The 19193-nt window shown below is 42.0% G+C and overlaps 1 protein-coding gene across 4 annotated transcripts in view; it reads right to left on the bottom strand.

Moving 5' to 3' along the window:
* acap3a (ArfGAP with coiled-coil, ankyrin repeat and PH domains 3a) overlaps window positions 1-19193 on the bottom strand; it is a 75634-nt gene that overhangs the window by 38980 nt on the left and 17461 nt on the right. For all 4 annotated transcript variants that reach the window (XM_080496556.1, XM_080496558.1, XM_080496557.1 and 1 more), the window contains exons 2-3: window positions 3717-3774; window positions 240-359 (exon numbers count right to left, since the gene is read on the bottom strand). In XM_080496556.1, the coding sequence (XP_080352682.1) occupies window positions 240-359; window positions 3717-3774 (178 nt within the window). The remainder of the gene's footprint in view (window positions 1-239; window positions 360-3716; window positions 3775-19193) is intronic.

Below are 19193 nucleotides of genomic sequence, written 5' to 3'. Positions count from 1 at the left end.
TGGGAAGAGCCAAAAGTAAGTTTCCAGAACCCATCTGATCCCCACTGACTAATCTGTTAGTAATCAGTTTTATTCACACACAAACAGAGCTGCCAGAGCTGCCAACGTCTGAAGAGAAGGAAAGTCCCCTTGATCTGGGAACACACACTGAAACAATCAGATCCACCGTACTGGCAAGTCAACAATGTGATGGATCAAACAAGGTCTCAATAAAAGAGCGAATTGTTGTGTCTCCTCACCGAGATCATTTCGTCCTTCTTGCACTGCTGGGACAGATCCCGAATGCCGTTGACGAAGAGTTTGTTGGCGCTGACGTACGCCTTCCCAGCTTCGATCATCCCACTGCATAGCTTCACCAGCTGGGGACAAATTACACAGGCGGTTAAGGGAGGGCGGGTAAAATAAAGGTTTCACTGCTTATTGGTGAAGCATTTCCCCTAATAAATCAGCATTAACATGGCTGCAGATAGAGTTAACAATATATTGTAGTATCTTTATTGGCTAATCTTTACATTGTTTAGACTGAATCTCTGCATCGCTATACCAACTGGGACAAAAATGCACAAAAAGGTTTGGGATGAAGAATACATATGGATGCATTACTTGGCTGTTTTTAACATATTTGTTCTTCAGAGTTTTATGTCTCACTACATACTTTCACCAGTTGTGATCTTACAATCCATAGGATTGAGTTATTGAGGGTTCAATTAAGTTTTCTCATCATAATGTTGACATCATCACTAAATAAACTAGCATCAGCAAGGCTGCAGGTACCAATAGGCATGATAAGGATGTGGTGTCATTTAATGATCTTTTTTAGGAAGTGATACAATCACTGAGTTTATTGTCAGCTAATTTGTTGTAGTTTTTCAGCCATGCAAATTCATAAATTGCCCTTGGTGTAACATTTAACTGTAAACAAGTATCTGAATTAATTATATGAAGTTGATCTGATCGATGCATTTTCAGACGTGACAGTCATTTTTTTTTTTATTGTTTTTTTTTTTTTTTATGAAGGGATTACAAAAATGTGCTGGATGTTTCATTTAAATGTACAACTTCAGGTGTACATTAGCGGCTAAGTTGGGAACAAAATTCAGTTCAATCGTTGTCATCCAGTAATGCATGCTTGATTTTTATTCAGTTGTAACAACGAAGCAAATAGAATTTGAAAGGCCTCTCGTTTTGGGTGACTCTTTAACATGTGGCGACTTACTCAATATCAGTCACCTCCATGACACACTCCCACTGATACACATGTAGGTAATTGGAGAAAAACATTGCTTCCAGCGTATTGGGGAAGTATAAGACTTTTTTCCAAAATATAAGTGCACCATCTTTTAGAGCATAATTATTATCGCTTACAATTTTTTTTAAATAAAAAAAACCCAACAAAAAACATAGTTTCTTCAAAAGATGTACTGAGACAAAGGAAGAGGGGTTTTAGATTCTCCTCGTGTGATTTCAGCCGATCCACATTGGAATACTTCTATTGAGTTTGAGCTTTTCAGATTTTAAAGTTTTGAGTGAAAACTTGACACACAACAAATATGAATAAATGAAAAATTTAGAGTTTTTAAATAGCAGTCTTTTCAAACCCTAAAGACGAGGTTTCATGTGACCATCAGTGAGTGAATCAGTGCCTGAGGGGAATTGGGTTTTATGGCTCATATGCTCATATTCACAACACTTAAGCTTTTGTCTCCATTTTGTGTTTTCAGTATGTTGCCCCTTTCTGCTTTACAGTGTTTTTCTCCTCCAACAAAAATCTGTTTATATCCCAGCTGCTAACCAGACATGGAAATGATTTCTATCCATCCATCTTCTTCTCTATTCTGAGAAAAATCAGATCAACTTCTTTGGAGACCTTCATCTAATAATTCAAGAAAGCAAAGTTCCTTGTGGATAACACTTTTTCTGTCTTTCGAGATCTATCTTTAGACTTTTCAACAGTTACAAAAGAGTTCTTTTTCTTTAATTTAGAAAAGAACCGAAACAAAACAAGATCACACAGCAGCAGAATTGATGTATTCTATGCAAGTGAATTGAATGAATACACGTGTACGAGAGGAGGTTTCTGTCATTATTGGCAGTGGAAGAACAGCAGCCTGACTAATCCTGACACATACTGAGATCCGAAGTCACAGAGGACCAGATGGACCGGTGACATGAGCGTTTCAGGAGCAGCATCTGGCTGCCTCATTACAGCCGCATGCTCTGAAAACCATGCAGTCTGATGCTCTCAGTCATCCCCGTCTTGCCCTGCAGCCACGTCACGTTTCACCAAACCTGAGCCGTGCTGTTCAGCGGGACACAGCGACATTACGCAGTCCATTATGCCGGGAGATGAATGCCAGCGGCCAAGCCTACCAGCGTTAGCAGGGTGGGATTATGCACTACGGAGTAATGTAATGCAAGTGGTGAGCAGCTGAGAGGCACATGAGTCGAATGTGTGTTGCAACACAATATATGGTGAAGAACCAAATATTGTTGCATTTCAGTCATTCGATATGCAGTTTTAGTGCCGTACATGTCTGCAAAGAGTGTGAGAAAATCGCTGGGAAAATCACGAGGTCCCATATGTTGCATGGATTCCTTCATGAATGATTTAAGACATGCAACGCAGCACAGGCTTCCAGGCATGAGATGTGTAGTTTCAGCACATTTTCAGATTCGGGATTTTAAAAAAAAAGAAAGAAAGAAAGAAAAAACTAGTTAGTTTAGTGGTGAGAGAAGTTTTGATCTTTTGCATTAATTACAGAAACACTAAAACGATAAAAGAAGAGGCTGAAATTTGGGGCGTTGCTGTTCATGGCTGCTTTGAAAAGCTTCAGTTTTGTCTGCAGATGAGCACCGGTGTGTTGTTTCGGGATGTTATCATCAAGTTGCTCATTGGATGATAAAACTAAGCAAATTTGCAACATTCATAGGCAACAATTACATTAATGGTGCCACTAAAACAATGCATGAAAACCATGTCAGTGCAGGTGATGATAAAGCTGTGTTTCATACAACTGTGAAGGCAAGTAATAATAAACAATAAATTGTTTGAGGAAGGAAGTCAAACATACTACTTCTGAACAAGTACTGCCAATGAGCAAATGTAGATATTCACTTTTTTAAGCTATACCAGTAGTAAATCAATAGTACAGCAGTGAAAAGCAGCACTGTTATCATTTTACACAACTCTTGTCTCCTGGAAGAGCCTCATCATTCCTGAACAAACCGAGAGAGATAACGGAGCAACATTAGCATGAGCCTGTATCTACAGGAAATAAATATTAGCTTCCTACGTTTAGCAACAGATTTGCTCCAATAATTAATGTACATAACTGGAGTGTGCAGTTAGCTCTCTACCATTCAGGGAATGCTAATAAAAGCACTGCTGTTTATTAAGTCATCACAGCAGCAGTTTCGCCTTTGGGTGCATTGACAAGTAGAATCTTAGCCGAAGGGTATAGTTCCCATTTCATTTAAATTCAACACACAGAAAAGTGGAGCAAACCTGTCAGGATCTCAACTCGCTTTTTGTTGAGGAGGAAAATAATCAAAGAGCCACAACGTGACTGCATTTAAATTTTAATTATTCTGGTAGCTATTCTTCTTTGACTATTACATTTTTTTTTTTTATATATATATTTCAGCTGATGTGCATGAAGAATAAACCCAACAAATAAAAATGATGTAAAGTGCACCTTGACTCTATGTCTTCTTACCTTATCTAGCTTGGCCTCTATCTCCACGACCTCCGTCTCCACCTCGTCAATATTTGCCCTGTAAAACAAAAGCAGGAGAATCTGTTACTACAAGTGATATTTTAGTGATCGGAGCTATAAACAAAGTCCACGAAGCTCATTTATGTCATTGATGAGCAGCCGCTGCACAATCTGCTTGTGATTTCTCAGAGAGCCCCTGTAAATCTGTGAGTGACAGAGGGAGCGAGACGCAGCCAAAGTTGGGAGGTGTTTGAGCAGCGCCCAACGCCCACCGCCCACCGCCTGACATTTCTGAGTGTGTAAGTGAGCGAGACGGCGTCCTGGGGGCAGTCCGGCTCTGTCAAAACAAAGTGACAGACGAGGTCTCCACACAGTGAGGCTGCCTGGGTCATCCGCAGCCCCCTCGCCACCCACTCACTGTCAACACTGCCACCGCCAAAACCACGTCCAACCGCATCTGGAGCCTCCACCCTTTCGGTAGAGGTATGATTTACACCCAGAGGCTGCATGACGTATAACCTGCGAGCACCACTCCCTCAACTCCTCCACACACTGAGCTGATGTCAGAGTTTGTGGACTCCAAAGTGATTAGTGCCCAGTGTCTTGGTGCTCCAATTTCTTCCTGCTGCTGATGATCCACAGCTCTGCTTTTATCAACAGATCATGTTTTTGTCACAACAGTCCCGTACAAATGATTCCCATCCATGTAAGCTGCATAATACATTGTCAATTAATCATGATTGCAAAAGTCTAAAAGGAAAGAATTTTAAAATAGAAAGGAAAATGTGATTAATCAACATTAATTTAAAAAGAAATTGTGATTACCAATTAATTGACTTTAATATTTTATATTTTATATCTAAAGCAGTAAGTGTCAGAAGCTCAAAAATCAAGGAAAATGTATAAAAGAAATACATTTTGAAACAAAATAAAGAATTAAAAAAAACATGACCAAGTCACAGTAAGTCAGGGGAAAGAGAACGAGCACTGTTATTTAGAACAACGTGAATTGATCCCCCGTGTTGGAAAGGCTCCTAAAGAATCCATGAGTCCAGTGAAACTGAAATACAAATGACAATTGTTCAAATCTAAGGTGTGAACTAATGTTCAGTTCATCATAGATTGTGATTTATAAGAAGGCAAATACAAGGAGACTGAAAAATGGAAAGATGAAAGCGATTAAACATTTAGCTAGTAATATCCTCGCACCAAGTTTCTTGCTTCTGCTGTAGGAAAATATTTACATCAAGTCTATTGAATGATGACTTTGAAGCAAGGGGGGGAATATCCCATGTCATTTATCTGCACATAATACAGAAGAGGTCATAGGTGGATCCCTCTGAAGGTGTAAGATCTGAATATACCATCAGTGTGGATGGCTGGAGCTGCTTCTGCCGTAGAAAGGCGTGAGGAGAACTGGCCTCCTGAAACGCCAGAGCCCATTAAGCCTCGCATTATCACATAAAAAGAGCGGCTTCTAAAATGACATCAGCAATGAAAACAGCTTTGCTCACTGCCAGATTATCCCTGGGTGTGGTTGGCTCGGGGGCTGTGCAGCAGGGGATCAGTTGAGGTTACGACAACACACGTCCACATGTGGAGTAATATGGTATTGATTATTTAGGTAATGCGTGTATGCACTCTGCATAGATTAGAGCTTTTGACGGATATTTCCTCTCCGGAGCATTTGCCTCCTTCCACTCTCACTCTCCACGTAAAAAAAGAGTGAAAGCCGTGGGGGGTGGAGAACACGTGCCGTTTTTCGTCCCCTGAGTCTGGCCAAGCAGGCTAATCCACCCAAGGCCAGAAAGGAAAGGATGAGGCAAGAGATGAAAGTTATTCATCCTGCCAGTTATAGCTGATACATCTGGAAGAAAGCAGGTAGTCAATCTGGGAAAAGCCAAGCTTGGAAAAACTGATGGATATGACTTTTAGGTGGTCTGAAATGTGTGGAAAAACCCTTTGTTGACTCACTTCGGCTTTGGAAGCAATGCAAGCTTCCCAGAATGTTAAGACATTTTCTATAGCTTAGTAATAGTTTTCAGGACACTCAAAGGTGCCTTACATTGCATTATTCATTCCCTCTATACTTGATGGTGTGATACGTATGTAGCCACAGCTGCCCTGGGGCAGACTGACAGAAGAGAGGCTGCCAATCTGCACCATCGGTCCCTCTGGCCACCACCAACCACTCACTCTCACTTTACATTCACCCAGGCAGTTTAAGGTCCAGTGTCTTGCCCAAGGACACTTTAACATGTAGGCAGGCATCGATGGGAATCGAACCTGCAACATTCCAAATGGGAGACGGCCGTTCTTCCAAGCGAGCCATGACACCCCAATATTAATGTTTAATTGCCACTTTATATTACCTAAATAGACAAAAACACACACATTGGGCAGTGAGCGCACAAAAAAAGTTTATCAGCACAACTGAAGACCAGTTTGTGATAGGTTGACTCTGAATCCTAACTCCTATCTCATTTTATATCCACAGTGGCAACATGGTGGACTGGTGAGATTCCAGTCACAAGATTGCTTCCTTAACCTCTAGACCACCACTACCTTTCCTGCTGAATGACCACATGATTTTGAATGCGGTGTGTCACAGATTTGTGAACCTCTGCCGAGCTTCCATGTGTGAAGCCCGATCTTTCCGTAAAAACATGAATATGCCGACGGTATGTGTTCCCAGTAACATGACTTCTCTCCAAAAACCCAGTGAGGCTCCCCATGGTGACGGCCCGGCTCGCTACTCCAGATGTGCAGACTCTGGTTCATGGGACAGCTGCTCCCTCCAGGCTGTAGCCACCCCCCCCCCCCCCCCCCCCCCCCCTCCATGCCCCTCACATCAACTGCCACTGTCTCAGTGCACATGCCTCCCCATAATGGATGCACACAGAGCCCCGGGCCTGTAGCCACAGCAACCGTCTCTTAAGTGGGCCACAGAGGTCCCCGACGTGCTTGTGAGTTGACCTTCATTCACACCACGAGGAGCGACCCAGACAATAACAAGACTCAAAACAAAGCTGCGACAAAAAAAAACAACAAGTCGATTTCGGTTTTACAGGGAACCCGTTTGCAGATCCTCACGTCAGCCCGACTCACATAAACACGGCGGTCCTCAATGGCTGATGAGGGCCGTGCAGCAGCAACACATTATGTTTAGAACTTGTAAGGTCTGAGACTAGTTATCTGACATGAGGTGGTGTGTTTAAGCAGTGGTGTAAAAACATAATAAACAGGGAGACTTGTGCTGAGCAAGCTGCAGCTCGGGTGGTTTCTGGCTGGTGACGTGCTGACGGAGCATCCAGACGAGCGGCTGAGGTACCGTTTACTGGCCCAGAAAGTGGCAGAACACCTCTGTGTTTGTGTAATTCCTGAGCCACTGCTCAATTTAACTGCTGCACATGATGCTGAGTACGTTTTCCTAAAATTACTGTCAGGGTAAATATTTTGTGTGTGAAGTATTCAATGAATTTTGCAATTCAAAAGAAATGTTCCATTATAGAATTAACATTCTGGACTTGAAACAAGGAATCTGTGCACCAAAGTTGGTCTAAAATTTTAAATCTTGTAGTTTTGATCCACTAATATCCCAAATTAGCAGACAAGGTTGTTTGATAAAATGTGTCTGAGGCATTATACCAAAAGATGTTAGAACACAGTGGCCCTGGGACTCCGGTACCTCTAAAGGGACCTTGTGATTAGCATGTGGGGCATGTTCCAAAAATAGTACAAAAGTCACCACAACCAGCAAGTAGTTGTGTTTACTTTGTCCTCTTTATCCATTTTCTATATCCAGATTGAGGCCACTGAGAGCGGGAGAAGCTCCCAGGTGGAAATGGGTGGTCAATTTAGAGTCACTTATACACCTCAAACACAACTTTTTGAACCGTGAGAGTAAACCAGAGGATTTCAAGAAAACCCCTGCAAACACATGTAGAACATGCAAACTGCTCATCTACTGTGTACTTTAATGCATTGTGTTACTAAATATCCTATATTCAAGATTTGCTTCCGTTTACCTCTGAAAAATTAGATGCATTGAAAGAGAGAAAACCTATCTGTAATATTTGAAAGAGTTTAAAAAAAAAAGAATTGCTGGATAAGTGCTGCATAAAGATGGAAAGTAAAGGAGAAAGCGCCCAGAAAGACACATTTTGATTTGTAGTTCGTGGAGTTACATCAGTTTGAGTGTGGATGAGAAGACATAAATAAGTGGTGCTTCTTGAAATGCATGTTGTTGCTTGCTGCCGTGTCTCGGCTCCTGAACGTGATAACTGGGAGAAGAGCAGCTGGCCACAGGCCGACGGCCCCAGAGGGCTTGTGTTTTAGAGACGGAGAGGCCTGGTGGTCTGGAATTAAACTAAGCAGGTGGGACGCAGGAGAGGAAGCCAACAGCGCGGTCCAGGTACTGACCCCTGAAATACAACCAAAACCTACAGCGTCCTCCAGCTGGGCCACAGCAGATTAAAAAAAAAAAAAAAGCCTCCAGACAGCGGCCCCGCTGGGGGAGAGAAAATTGTCCACCGGGTCCCGCGGCGGCGCTGGCAAACAGATGACAGCAGCTGTACAGACAGAGTGGACGTGAGCTTCAAGTATCTGCAATCAAGCACAATGCTCCCAAACCTCTCCAGCATCCTCCGTCTGAATTCGAAGACGAACCAGTGTGGAGGAAAACATGGGGGTGGAGGCGGAGGGAGACGAAGGCGTCTCGTCGGTCTCCCTGTCTGGGGACCCCATTGTGACAAAGGAACTTCCTGTCTGGAGAACCAGCACCATTTTATTATATTATTGATTGTTTAGTGGCCTAATTGAGGCTACATTGTCAGGCTGAATGACAGACTGAATAGGGGGAGTGTCAGCAAGCTCCCCGTAGGCTCCAGTTATTCCCAGTTTGCCCGGCTCCTATTACCCTCTGCTTCTCTGGCTTCCTCTCCTCGTGCACACCAGTACATTGAGTGGGAGTGACCCTGGAGCCTGGGCCACCTGATGCCAACCACTTAAAGAAAAATGTACCGAGTGCATTTTCACAACAGTAACTCAAAAATATCTTCTGTTCCGCTCAGTTAACTATTCAAGAAAGCGTAACTCTAAGCAGGCTTGTCAAGCTCTGGACTCTTCAGATTCACTCACATCTGAATCTAATAAGCTCTAAAACACATGGAACATCATGGAATTGGCCAAAATGCTGCTGGAATTGCTATTTTTTTCCCTTCATTATGGGTCCAGTTTGGGAAAACCTGAGCTGAATGAACAGCTGGAAGTGAGTAGGTGAGCAGCATGTCTTGACATTTTGCATGCAACAGAACTGACTCCCAAGTGCACAGCTAAAATATTGCAAAAAAGTTCATTCTATCAGGGTTTCTTTTCTGATATGATGGATGTGTTCTGAAAGGATAGAAATTATAATTTATAATGATAGAAATTATTATTGTCTTTTAAATGTGTTAAACTGACAAATTAAATATGAGAAATATCTTTATTTTCTCATATTCAGAATCCGATTGGCTGATTTCTTTTAATGTTTTGTTACCACTGCAGTTTTGTTGCAGGTATATGGAAAACAGAACATTTAACAGTATGTAAATACTGTACATCGAGTTTTAAATAGGGCAATTTTAAAAAGGCAATGCAGGATGACATTTTCACTGTTGTTTATGGTCAAAATCAATTTATTGAGCCTTCAAAACTAAATAAAAATCAATATCAACATTTGGGTAGCTGATTTTTATCAGGCCTAACCTGGTTATGACCTCCAAAGAGACCTTTGCACTCATCCAGCTGGTGTCACATTCACGTCACCATCCTCGTAATTGAAGAATTACGAAGCCCCGTAATCTGTAGTGAGTAACCCAATCCTAATGCAGTGAAGGTGCAAATGGAGTTCAGATGTCTCCATTAATACCCTCCCAAACATGTGTTCAGAGCTGTGACTGTTGTCTCATAAGCCCAGGCTTTTTATTTCCACGTGAAGGCTCGGACGTGTCTGGCCTGCCTTCTACATGGGGCCCGTCGTAAACACTGATCGCCAGTCGCCGCATCAAAAGTAAAAGCCCTCTTTCCCAGCATGCGTCTGCACTAATGGTTTCGCAGAACTGACATGTATGCAGCGGCAATAATTACTCATTTATGCTTCAATTACAACTCGCCGGAGGCCGACTTAATAGGGCGCCGCCGTAAGCAGAGATTTAGCCGCATGCACTTGACGTTCGCGTCCATCACGAGGTTAACATGGACGTCTTCAGACAGGCGCTCTCATCAGCCACGTCACTTAATACATTATTGCTCTTCTACAAGTGGAGGTCGGCCTTCGACAACCCCCCACTATGTTTTTCAACCGTGCCAAATATTTGTGCGCAGCCAAACAGCTGAGTAGCAACCGTTCATTTACGCACCCCCTCATAGACTGACTGACCCTCCCAGCCCACCCACTGGTTCAGTCGATACAGAGGCCAACACACGGTGCCCTGGCAGGGGCCTCCAGGCTTCTGGCCTCCCTACTCCGGAGAGCAGCACATCCCCATTGAATCATCAGTCTGCTGAGAATTATGATCACGTTTATTGAGAGTTATTGTTGGGAATCCTCTGCCGACAGCACTAAAAATCAATGGAAATGTTACTTTGAATCCAAGATTTTACACATTACTGTATTTTAACTTGATAGAATAATTGATGGTTTGCATTGACATGAGTTTTAAAGGTGGAAATTTGTAAGGCTGCAATTCCTATCAGTACTTGCCTATTATACCGTCAGCTCCCTTGGATCCGATTTTACCTACTTACTCATTCGTATAAATAATGTTCAACATTAACTGCTATCGTAAAACTATGATTATGAATAAGTTCCATTCCACTTTCTTCCAGTTAACAGAAAGGTTTGGTTTAAAGTTATTTTTATAGGAAATTGTGCATCTGACCAAAAACAAACATTTCAAGCTGAAAGCAATCAAATAAATGTAAAAATTAATTGAACTAACATATATTATAATTCACAATCAGAACATCTATTGAATTTTATCAATCACAGGAAAATCACTGAGAAAACCTTTTTTTTTTTTTTTTTCAACATGTGGTGCAACTTTCTTGTGAATTTAACTGACTGAATAATAATCAGGTAATCATACATGACGAAAGTAAAAGAAAGTAAAATGTCACTTGTAAATTATTGTATCTTAAAATTCTTACTCAAATATGTCATTAAGTTGACAAGAATAAACAATCATGTAAAATGACTTGCGAATAGTTTTCAAAGACAATTGGTCATTTTTTGCAAAACGGCCTGTAAAAAGAGCCAAATCAAACACACAGAACAAATAATCCATTGTTATGACAACAAAATGGAGCAGTTGAAATACATACAACTACATTTATGATGAAAATAAAATTAAAAGACCAAACAAAGTGCCATCAGCTTTAGAAATATATTCAGTCAAAGTAAATTTCATTAATTCTCCGTAAACTAGCACCAAGTCCTGACATCTGAAAGCTGAATCTACGAGATGAAAGACAAACCCATCACTGTCCCCATTGCTCCGTCAGTGAATCAAATCGACAATGACTGCCACCCAGTCATGCTCATCCATTTGGAAAACCTCCCCCTTAAAAAAAAAAAAAACTGGGTCTATTTTGGCAGCAGGGCATGTGTGTCCCCTCTCAAAACAAGCAAAGGCTTCATAAATCACAGGGCTGTGACGGCTGAGAGCAGCTCCGACTGCATCATGCAGCACCGTAGAATCATCCGTGCTGGGACAATCCTGCACAATTCTGTGGTTGCATGTGAAGAGAAGCCCTGCAATGCAATTTAGATAAAGCAAAGAGTGTTAAAATGGATATATCCTCTTACACAAGCCTAAAAAGGACCGATGCTTGTATAGAAGATGAAGGGACGTATTGTGTCAATACAGCTGCCGACTCCGACATCTACTATAGAGTATCCAGAGAAAATCAACTGTAAGTAATAAAAATGAACGCTGCCCTTGGCAACCATCTTTGATATTGACACTCCTCGTTGGGGATAATCATTTTAATTGTTTATTCAGTGTATTCAGTCTGATTTCATATAAAAGTAAGTTTGATGGCACAATGTTGATCTGCTCTCATTCAGAAATTGAAAACCAATATAAAGTACTTGTATATGTAAGAATAACGTCATCCACATGAGCCACCAGCGCCTTCAGGAAACAACCGAATTAAGATCATCAAGACTCCAGCTGTTCTTGTAGCATTTTGTTGTGTGGAAAAAGTTCTGTATAGCCAAAGAATCTAAATTATAAAAAAAAAAAATATCATGCAAACGTGAACTCTATTACTTTGTACTTCTGTGTCTTAACAATGAGCTTGAACAAGTTTATCTTCTCACGAAATCATAGCGAATACCAGAAAAATGCTGCAGCATTTCCGCAAAGAAAGTTCCCATCCCTGACATGCTGAAAACGTGAAAGCGAATTTTTTTTTTTTTAACCTTGAATTTGCAACATACTGCTCACAGGCAGTTCTATTAAAATGCCGATCTGCAAACTTTTCTCACTGTGTGATGTAAGGCTACAGATAGATTTGTCATTTTGAGCCACCATATTACACAATCGAACACTCAATAAGCTCACGTCAAATCACTCAAACCTTTCCCTTCCAGCTGAAAACCAGTTTGCGGATGCTGTTTATCAGGGATCATTGAGGCTCACTGAGGCCCAAAGAAAATCCCCTGCCTGCAAGCATCATGGATGGCCCGCTCTATCCGTTCCTTCTTCATGTGTTGCAGTGACTTCATTTACAGGAACTGACCAGAGTCTAAACTGGGACGCGCTGTCAGTAAATAGCAGTATGTGCACATGGAGGCCAGCTGAGGCCAGTGCGACTGACCACCATCAGGACACCTGCACACAGCTGGAAGATGTCAGGCAGGAGATGCAGGAGACGAGGGTGAAACAAAGGTGATGAGGTGACTTGAATCTCGCGGACGATATATATTCCTGACTCTTTATGGCACTTCTCCAAAATCAACAGTCGTGATGGTTTTTCTCGCAGACGATGATATCTCGTCTGGCGGCGCGTGGAGCGCTCCACCGCAGATGACCAGGCCGCCTGCTGTGTGTGAACTTTTGCCCGTCTGCTCCCGATATCTTCCCCTCCCCCTGCTCAACTTCCCCCTATTCAGTCGCCGCCACGCCCCTGCCAACTCTTCCTCCTCCACGAGTTGGCCGCGCAGCGTTTCTCCGAACACCACAGACCACAGCACATAAATCCTGAGGGAAAAATAAGCAGCTCAAGGCTTGAAGCATCTCCTTAGAAAACAACCAAAAAGACACAAAAATCTATTTGCGATTAAAATAATATATAAGGAGTTACCCGCTGAAATGCAGACAGACCCGCAACACGATTCCCGTGAACTTTAATAATAGAAAATTGGATGATTAATGCCAATAGTTGATGATTTATCCTGTATAATGGGACTTTTTACTTGCCAAGAGCTATAAATGGTTGTCCTCACCAATGGAGATTTTTCTTACTCTAATGCCATTTGAAATACTCGCTTGACATTTTAACTGCACAGAAAGACCAAATGTATTTCAAAGTTCATAAAACAAAGTGGCAAATGACAACATAGACATCAGTTGTTGATCACTGTGCCTGAGGTACTAATCAGTTTATCTCGGTGGAAGAAAACCTCATTTTGCAGTAACGTAGTATTTTATGCAGAAGGAAGATGAACCATAAGACCTTCCATCATCTTTATCAGACATGGATAAGTAACAGCCGGCATGCAAACTCCACAGAGACTAGAACCATGGTCATCCTCCATATGAGGTAAGAGTACCAACCACTGCCCCACTATGCCACCCTGCATTGGATCAATACAATACTATAAAGTACTATAAAGTATTATATTGATCGAATAAAGGTAGAGTCATCAAAGAGCAGATTTCTATCATCCGTCTTTTTTTTAACATTTATTTAACTGCTGATTTGTGGGTCTGCTCGATGGACAAAGGTCCTCTGAAAGCATGGGACATGACAGACTTCTTGGAACATATTTTCAATGCTGTGTTTGCACAAGATGAATTGAATTCCTCTTGCTGTTTTGACTCATTTTAAACATTTTATAAAAATTTTCCCAAGATCTCATCTGGTGAAGAAAAAAAAACCCCACTATAATAATCCCCAAAGTACACTAGGCCCAGCACTCAGCACCAGTGTCAGTTCAATTGCAGACTATAAGTCAAAATATTCCTTTTGTTTTGTACTTTTGGCTCAGACATGAAAAAAAGTGTGTGTTTACAGAATAAACTGGACCAAGGAGCATTTTTCTTCTTTTGTTGGTGTTTTTCTAATTTAGTCCAGACCAAGTGATCACAACACACCCTCAGAAGTCTGTATCTTGATCTGAAAAAAGGTCCCTTGGGGTCCCTGCCTTACCCAAGCAACACTTCACAACTCGCACAATTTTTCACTTCACTTCTTTTCTGCATTCCAAGTGCTTTTTTTTGTGTAAAACAGGCTTTCCAAAAACCATTTTTCTCTGCTTCTGCAAAGCCTGAGAGGACAACTTTAGCACTCCTCGTGATGCGTAAACTGATCTCTGTGTGTAAACTTGGCAGAATGCCCCTTTAAGAAAAACAACAAAACAAAACAGAGCTCAACAAGCTTTTCAAACAGTGCGTCACAGATTGTGATTTTTATGCTCTCCTCTCGTTCGTCCCCTCCCATCATCCCGTCGGTGTCTTTCCGGACCTTGAACAACACGTGTGCATATTTTCAGATCCTTCCTTGGCGAGAGACGTTATTTCTGGCGCTGTCCGCCGACCAGCGTTTCACAGGCAGTAAAAGCAGCCAGGCAAGCGGTCCCTGAGCGGGGGATAACATTCCCACTTAATCTGGGCAGATGAATCCCATCTTTTCCACATGCACGACAACAGAGTGCAGAAACATTTGAATCCAACAAAGGTCCCGCTGCCAAGTTTCTTTCTGCAAAGTCTCGGGCCAAGGTTGTTCTTCAAGACAGCCAAAAAGAAGAATGGAAATCAGTCCCCATTTTGAACAATCGACAAGTAAATCACAATGTTATGAACTGATCATCAACGCAAATCAGTCTTGTACATAGAACACATTTATTTCCATTGAAAGCAGATACCTGTTACTATACTGGAACAGAAAATAAAAAAAACAAACATGTTTTATACATGAGTATCATACAACTTGTCAAAAGGGTTTTACTTATGAACACTGTTGCGCAAGTCACTAGAAAATAGTAAATCATGACAGGGTTGTCTTGCTGCATTAAAGCAGTGGAAATATTTTCACAATCAATGGAGCTTTACTTATAGAGCAACTTTCAGACAATGGAATGCAACTCAAAGTGCTCCACAAATAATTCAAATTCCACACAGATATGAATGCACTTTCACGCAAGTAAACAAAACGTGCAAATATCCAGAGTAATAATCAGTCTTCTGTACCGATTAATTGTGTGCCGGATCGCTGGAGCTGACCCAAGTTACGGACAACCACACACTCACTTTCACACCAGAGTCAATGTTTAAGGCTCCTGATGCACTGCAGGTACTGTCACTCATGCTAATGTTACATAAATAAGCAATATTTCCTGCTGCTGCCGTCAAATGGACTGAATTTGGATTGATGAGGCACTGCTCCTCCAGCAAACAACACAGTAGAGAAATAGTAACTAGCGCAGTGCAAAGCGAGACAGCAGCTTTGCGGCTAATAATGAAAGGTAATATATCTTTAGGAACTATAACTGCATGACTAAATTTGTAATACCCTGTGTGTTCATGCAAAAAAGTCATGGACTCAAACCAAAGTGAAAGTTTATGATCCTGACAACCCAAAGCATCACTTTGCAAACTAAATGTAAAAATTCCCTGTATGTTATCTAGAGCAGTTTATGTGATTGTGGCTCATTGACACTTTCAGAAGCTGACTGGCCAACCCCTGACTCCAGACCCCGCAGTGGCCCTCCAGCAGCTGCTGTTTGATCGCTTCTCAAGCTTACGCAACACACAGACAAGAGGAGGGCATCTCTGCCAAAATAAAAAAAAAAAAACCTCAGAGAGCACACCACCCACTGTTTACTTCACGGCTGAAGAGGAAAGCGCAAAAGTAACGGCTGAGGTGTCCGTTCCCGCCTTTATTTGAAATCCAGGATGCATAAATTCAAAGCAGGAACTGTTCCAGGCGGAGTCTAACCAGAGAGAGAAGCAATTAAAACTGAAGCAAGCATCGGCACGCGAGTCGGAGACAATAAAGAGAATAATCACCAGATGATAAAAGGCCCTTTCATGTACAAAATATGCAAATATATCAAGTGCAGCTTCTCTCCTCTCATTGAAGTCATCCTCTGAGATTTTCTTAAAAATGAGGGAAAGTAACATTGTTTCCATTTATAACTCGTCTGGCTGGAGGATTTGTGCCGCAGAGAAAAAGAAAAACATCTGGATTACCTATTTTTAGCTTTATGTCAGACAGATTATTTTGAGGGTGCAGAGGCCGGGTAAAGTGAGGCTTATTAGCTGAACATCCGAGCCAAACTGCTCAGTTTGAGAATATGAGCGGATGTGTCACAGCAAATGGCCTGACCTACGCAATTATAAGACTCCCAATGTGGTAAAGAGCTGCACTCCCACTGCATCGGAGTTGGATCTGCGATAGTTTTCTTTCCAGTGTCAGCCCTTCCACTAATATTTCAAAGCTTTAAATAAGGGTCAGCTTTGGAACAGACGTCTGCTGCACAATATCTCCTTTCATTCTGCAGTCGGAGAGCTGGATCCTTTTCAGCACTGAAGACAGTCAGAAGAAAGTCCCAGGAGTGTATAAGTGCAATATTAGATCCCACTAATGGCCAGAGTAAAACATGTTATCCAGTATGTCGGGGTCCACGGCTTCTGATCCAACAAGACAGGCGCAGAAACACCATCTCTGTCCTTTGGTCTGCTTTTTAACACAACGAAAACTCCCAAGACCGTGTCACCCCTTAATTACAAGTCATAACCAAATATAAGAAAAATACTCAACTTTTAAAAGTACGCACTGAGCTACAGTCATAGAACAAATCTTTTCAATAAATGATTTGGGGGTTTTTGGGGCTTTTTAAACATAGAGATCAACCTATTGCAGTTGCTTTACCATAATAAAGAAATACACTCCACTTTTGATCAGCTTACAGTCAGGCTCCACAACGTAATGCAGATGTATTGTTATGGCAATAACATTTTCTATATTTGCATCACAAAGCATTCATTACCATACCAGACTGAAGTTCAATAAATTGTAGAGTGTCAAACCAAAGAACAACAACAAATATGAAAAAGCATGCAACTCTTCAAGTTCAGAAACACTGCTAGTGCGAATGGCAAACTCGCATCTGTTAAAAAAACAACAAACAAACATGACAACTGCAGCTTGATTCTTGAATCTTAAAGAAGAAATGTGTAAGGTAACTTATGGCAGTCTTCACTGTATATGTTTGTTTTTAGCTCTTAGTTTGTAAAACATGTCTAACGTCACACACTAAAAATAGATTTAGAATATTGCTTTAGAGGTTTCGCACACAGTATGCTGTTCCTAAAGATATCAGAGTTTAACTGGTGCTCACACACAGAGAACTACGATGTTGATCTTTAAAAGCAACAGTGAGTTTTTTTAACATTAACATGTCACTTGTAATTCCTAGTTAGAGTAACTTGTCTTGGATTTTTTTTTTAAAACAACAACCCAGGAACAATGATTGGGAACATGGCCAGCGGATCCTGTGCGACCTTGATTTGCTGTGGGTCAGCAGCGAAGTCTCCGGCTCTCATAAACAATGAAGTCCCTTTAAACACAGGAAGACGCAACAATCCTGCTTTCACTCTCACCACTTTTAAAAGCTGAAACATCCGCGTGAAGGCAAACGTGTCGGCCCAGATCACTCCGGAGGCAGAGCAGAGCAGAGCGGCTGTGATGCAACAGCCCGTAACGACTCCTGACCAAATCTCCCACTGACACCACTGTCTGAGCTCCTCTTGAGCAACGGTCTGGCAACGCCGTGACATAAACCAACACCCCGAGCAAACAAGGCCCGACTAATGCAAATTTTAAACATACGGGAAGCATCATGAAGTATTTTATCAAGTAAAAATCTCAGAATTGTGCTGGGGAAAGCTGGTTTCTCCCAATGGCGTCAAAGTTAGTACAGCTCTTCCCGACTAGGACAGGAATATCCGAAAAAAAATTCTCCACTTTGTTTGTGTAAAACATTGGACTGGAAAAAACACAAATACATGAAAGGTCATCATGGTAGCGGATGGAACGTCAGTGAGTCACTTCAGTCTGAGTGACTCATCTTGTATGTATTCATTCAGTAATTGTTTCATCCTGGAATATTGACTGTTGTATTGACAAGGTAGCAACATGAGCTCGAGCAAATGGTGAATGGATTTCACTTGTATTGGGCTTTTCCACTGCTTCAGCCCTCAAAGCACTTTATACTGTTAATCACTTTCACCCATCTTCTCACACATGGAGGCAGCTGCCATGCGAAGAACTGAAGTCATCCATTGGGAGCAATTTTGGGTTCAGTGTCTTGCGAAAAGAACAATTTGTCAAGTACACAGGGGGAGATGGGGAATCGAATGAACAACCTTCCTACTGACAACCACTGCACTAACCGATCCATAGCCACCCTAAGCAAGAAGCCAACTGCATGAAGCACATCTGTATAAATTAGTCGAGTCATTAGCACTGTGGGTCAATTTAATGATTGGTTTACTTATTTAGTTCATCTGAAGTTCTGCTTATTTGGAGGAAGATGCTCTAAAATCTGAAGGATTTTTAAAAAACACTCGCAACGGCATGAAACAAGCAGACGGCTCTGATACAGATGGGCTAAGTATAATGTTTGGCTGCTTGTGTGGCAGTTTTGTCGCATACCCTCTTACACCTTGCACAAACAACACAGCAACTATCTCTCCATCAACTAATCATGTTTTAACGCAAAGCACACAACTTTTCACAAGACTTTCAGATGAAGACCAGATAACTTCAAGATATCACACGGAGAGCTAGGCTGAAAGGAGCACAGGTTCAAAAGTGTTCCCGCTGAAATGACGGAAGAGGGAAACCCCCCCATTAACCGTGGCTGCAATTAGGCCTCTTAACAAACCAGCTGGGTGTACTCGCCATGCATAATGCAGCGCCAGCTCCACGCATCCCCCATCAGCTACAGTGGTGTCAGTGTGTGTGTTGGGGAGGGGAGAGGGTCGCACAATTAGGCCATCACAGCCCATGGGGACGTGGCAACAAAGATGGTCATGTAGTGGAAATGTGACACAGATTAACCCTTTCAGCCGAGCGACACTTGTGTGTCTGCAGCCGCCCTCTGCATGAGGTCGAGTTGTGAGCGCCTCCTCTCGCGCCGTCACAAGGGGAAACGGGCTTGAATGGACAGCATCAGAACTGTGTGTTTATGATTTCAGAGGA

Source organism: Blennius ocellaris, assembly GCF_963422515.1.
Source record: "Blennius ocellaris genome assembly, chromosome: 5".
NCBI classification, from domain to species: domain Eukaryota; kingdom Metazoa; phylum Chordata; class Actinopteri; order Blenniiformes; family Blenniidae; genus Blennius; species Blennius ocellaris.
The sequence above is the reverse complement of the archived record's forward strand: the minus strand, read 5'-3'. Positions and strand labels throughout refer to the sequence as shown.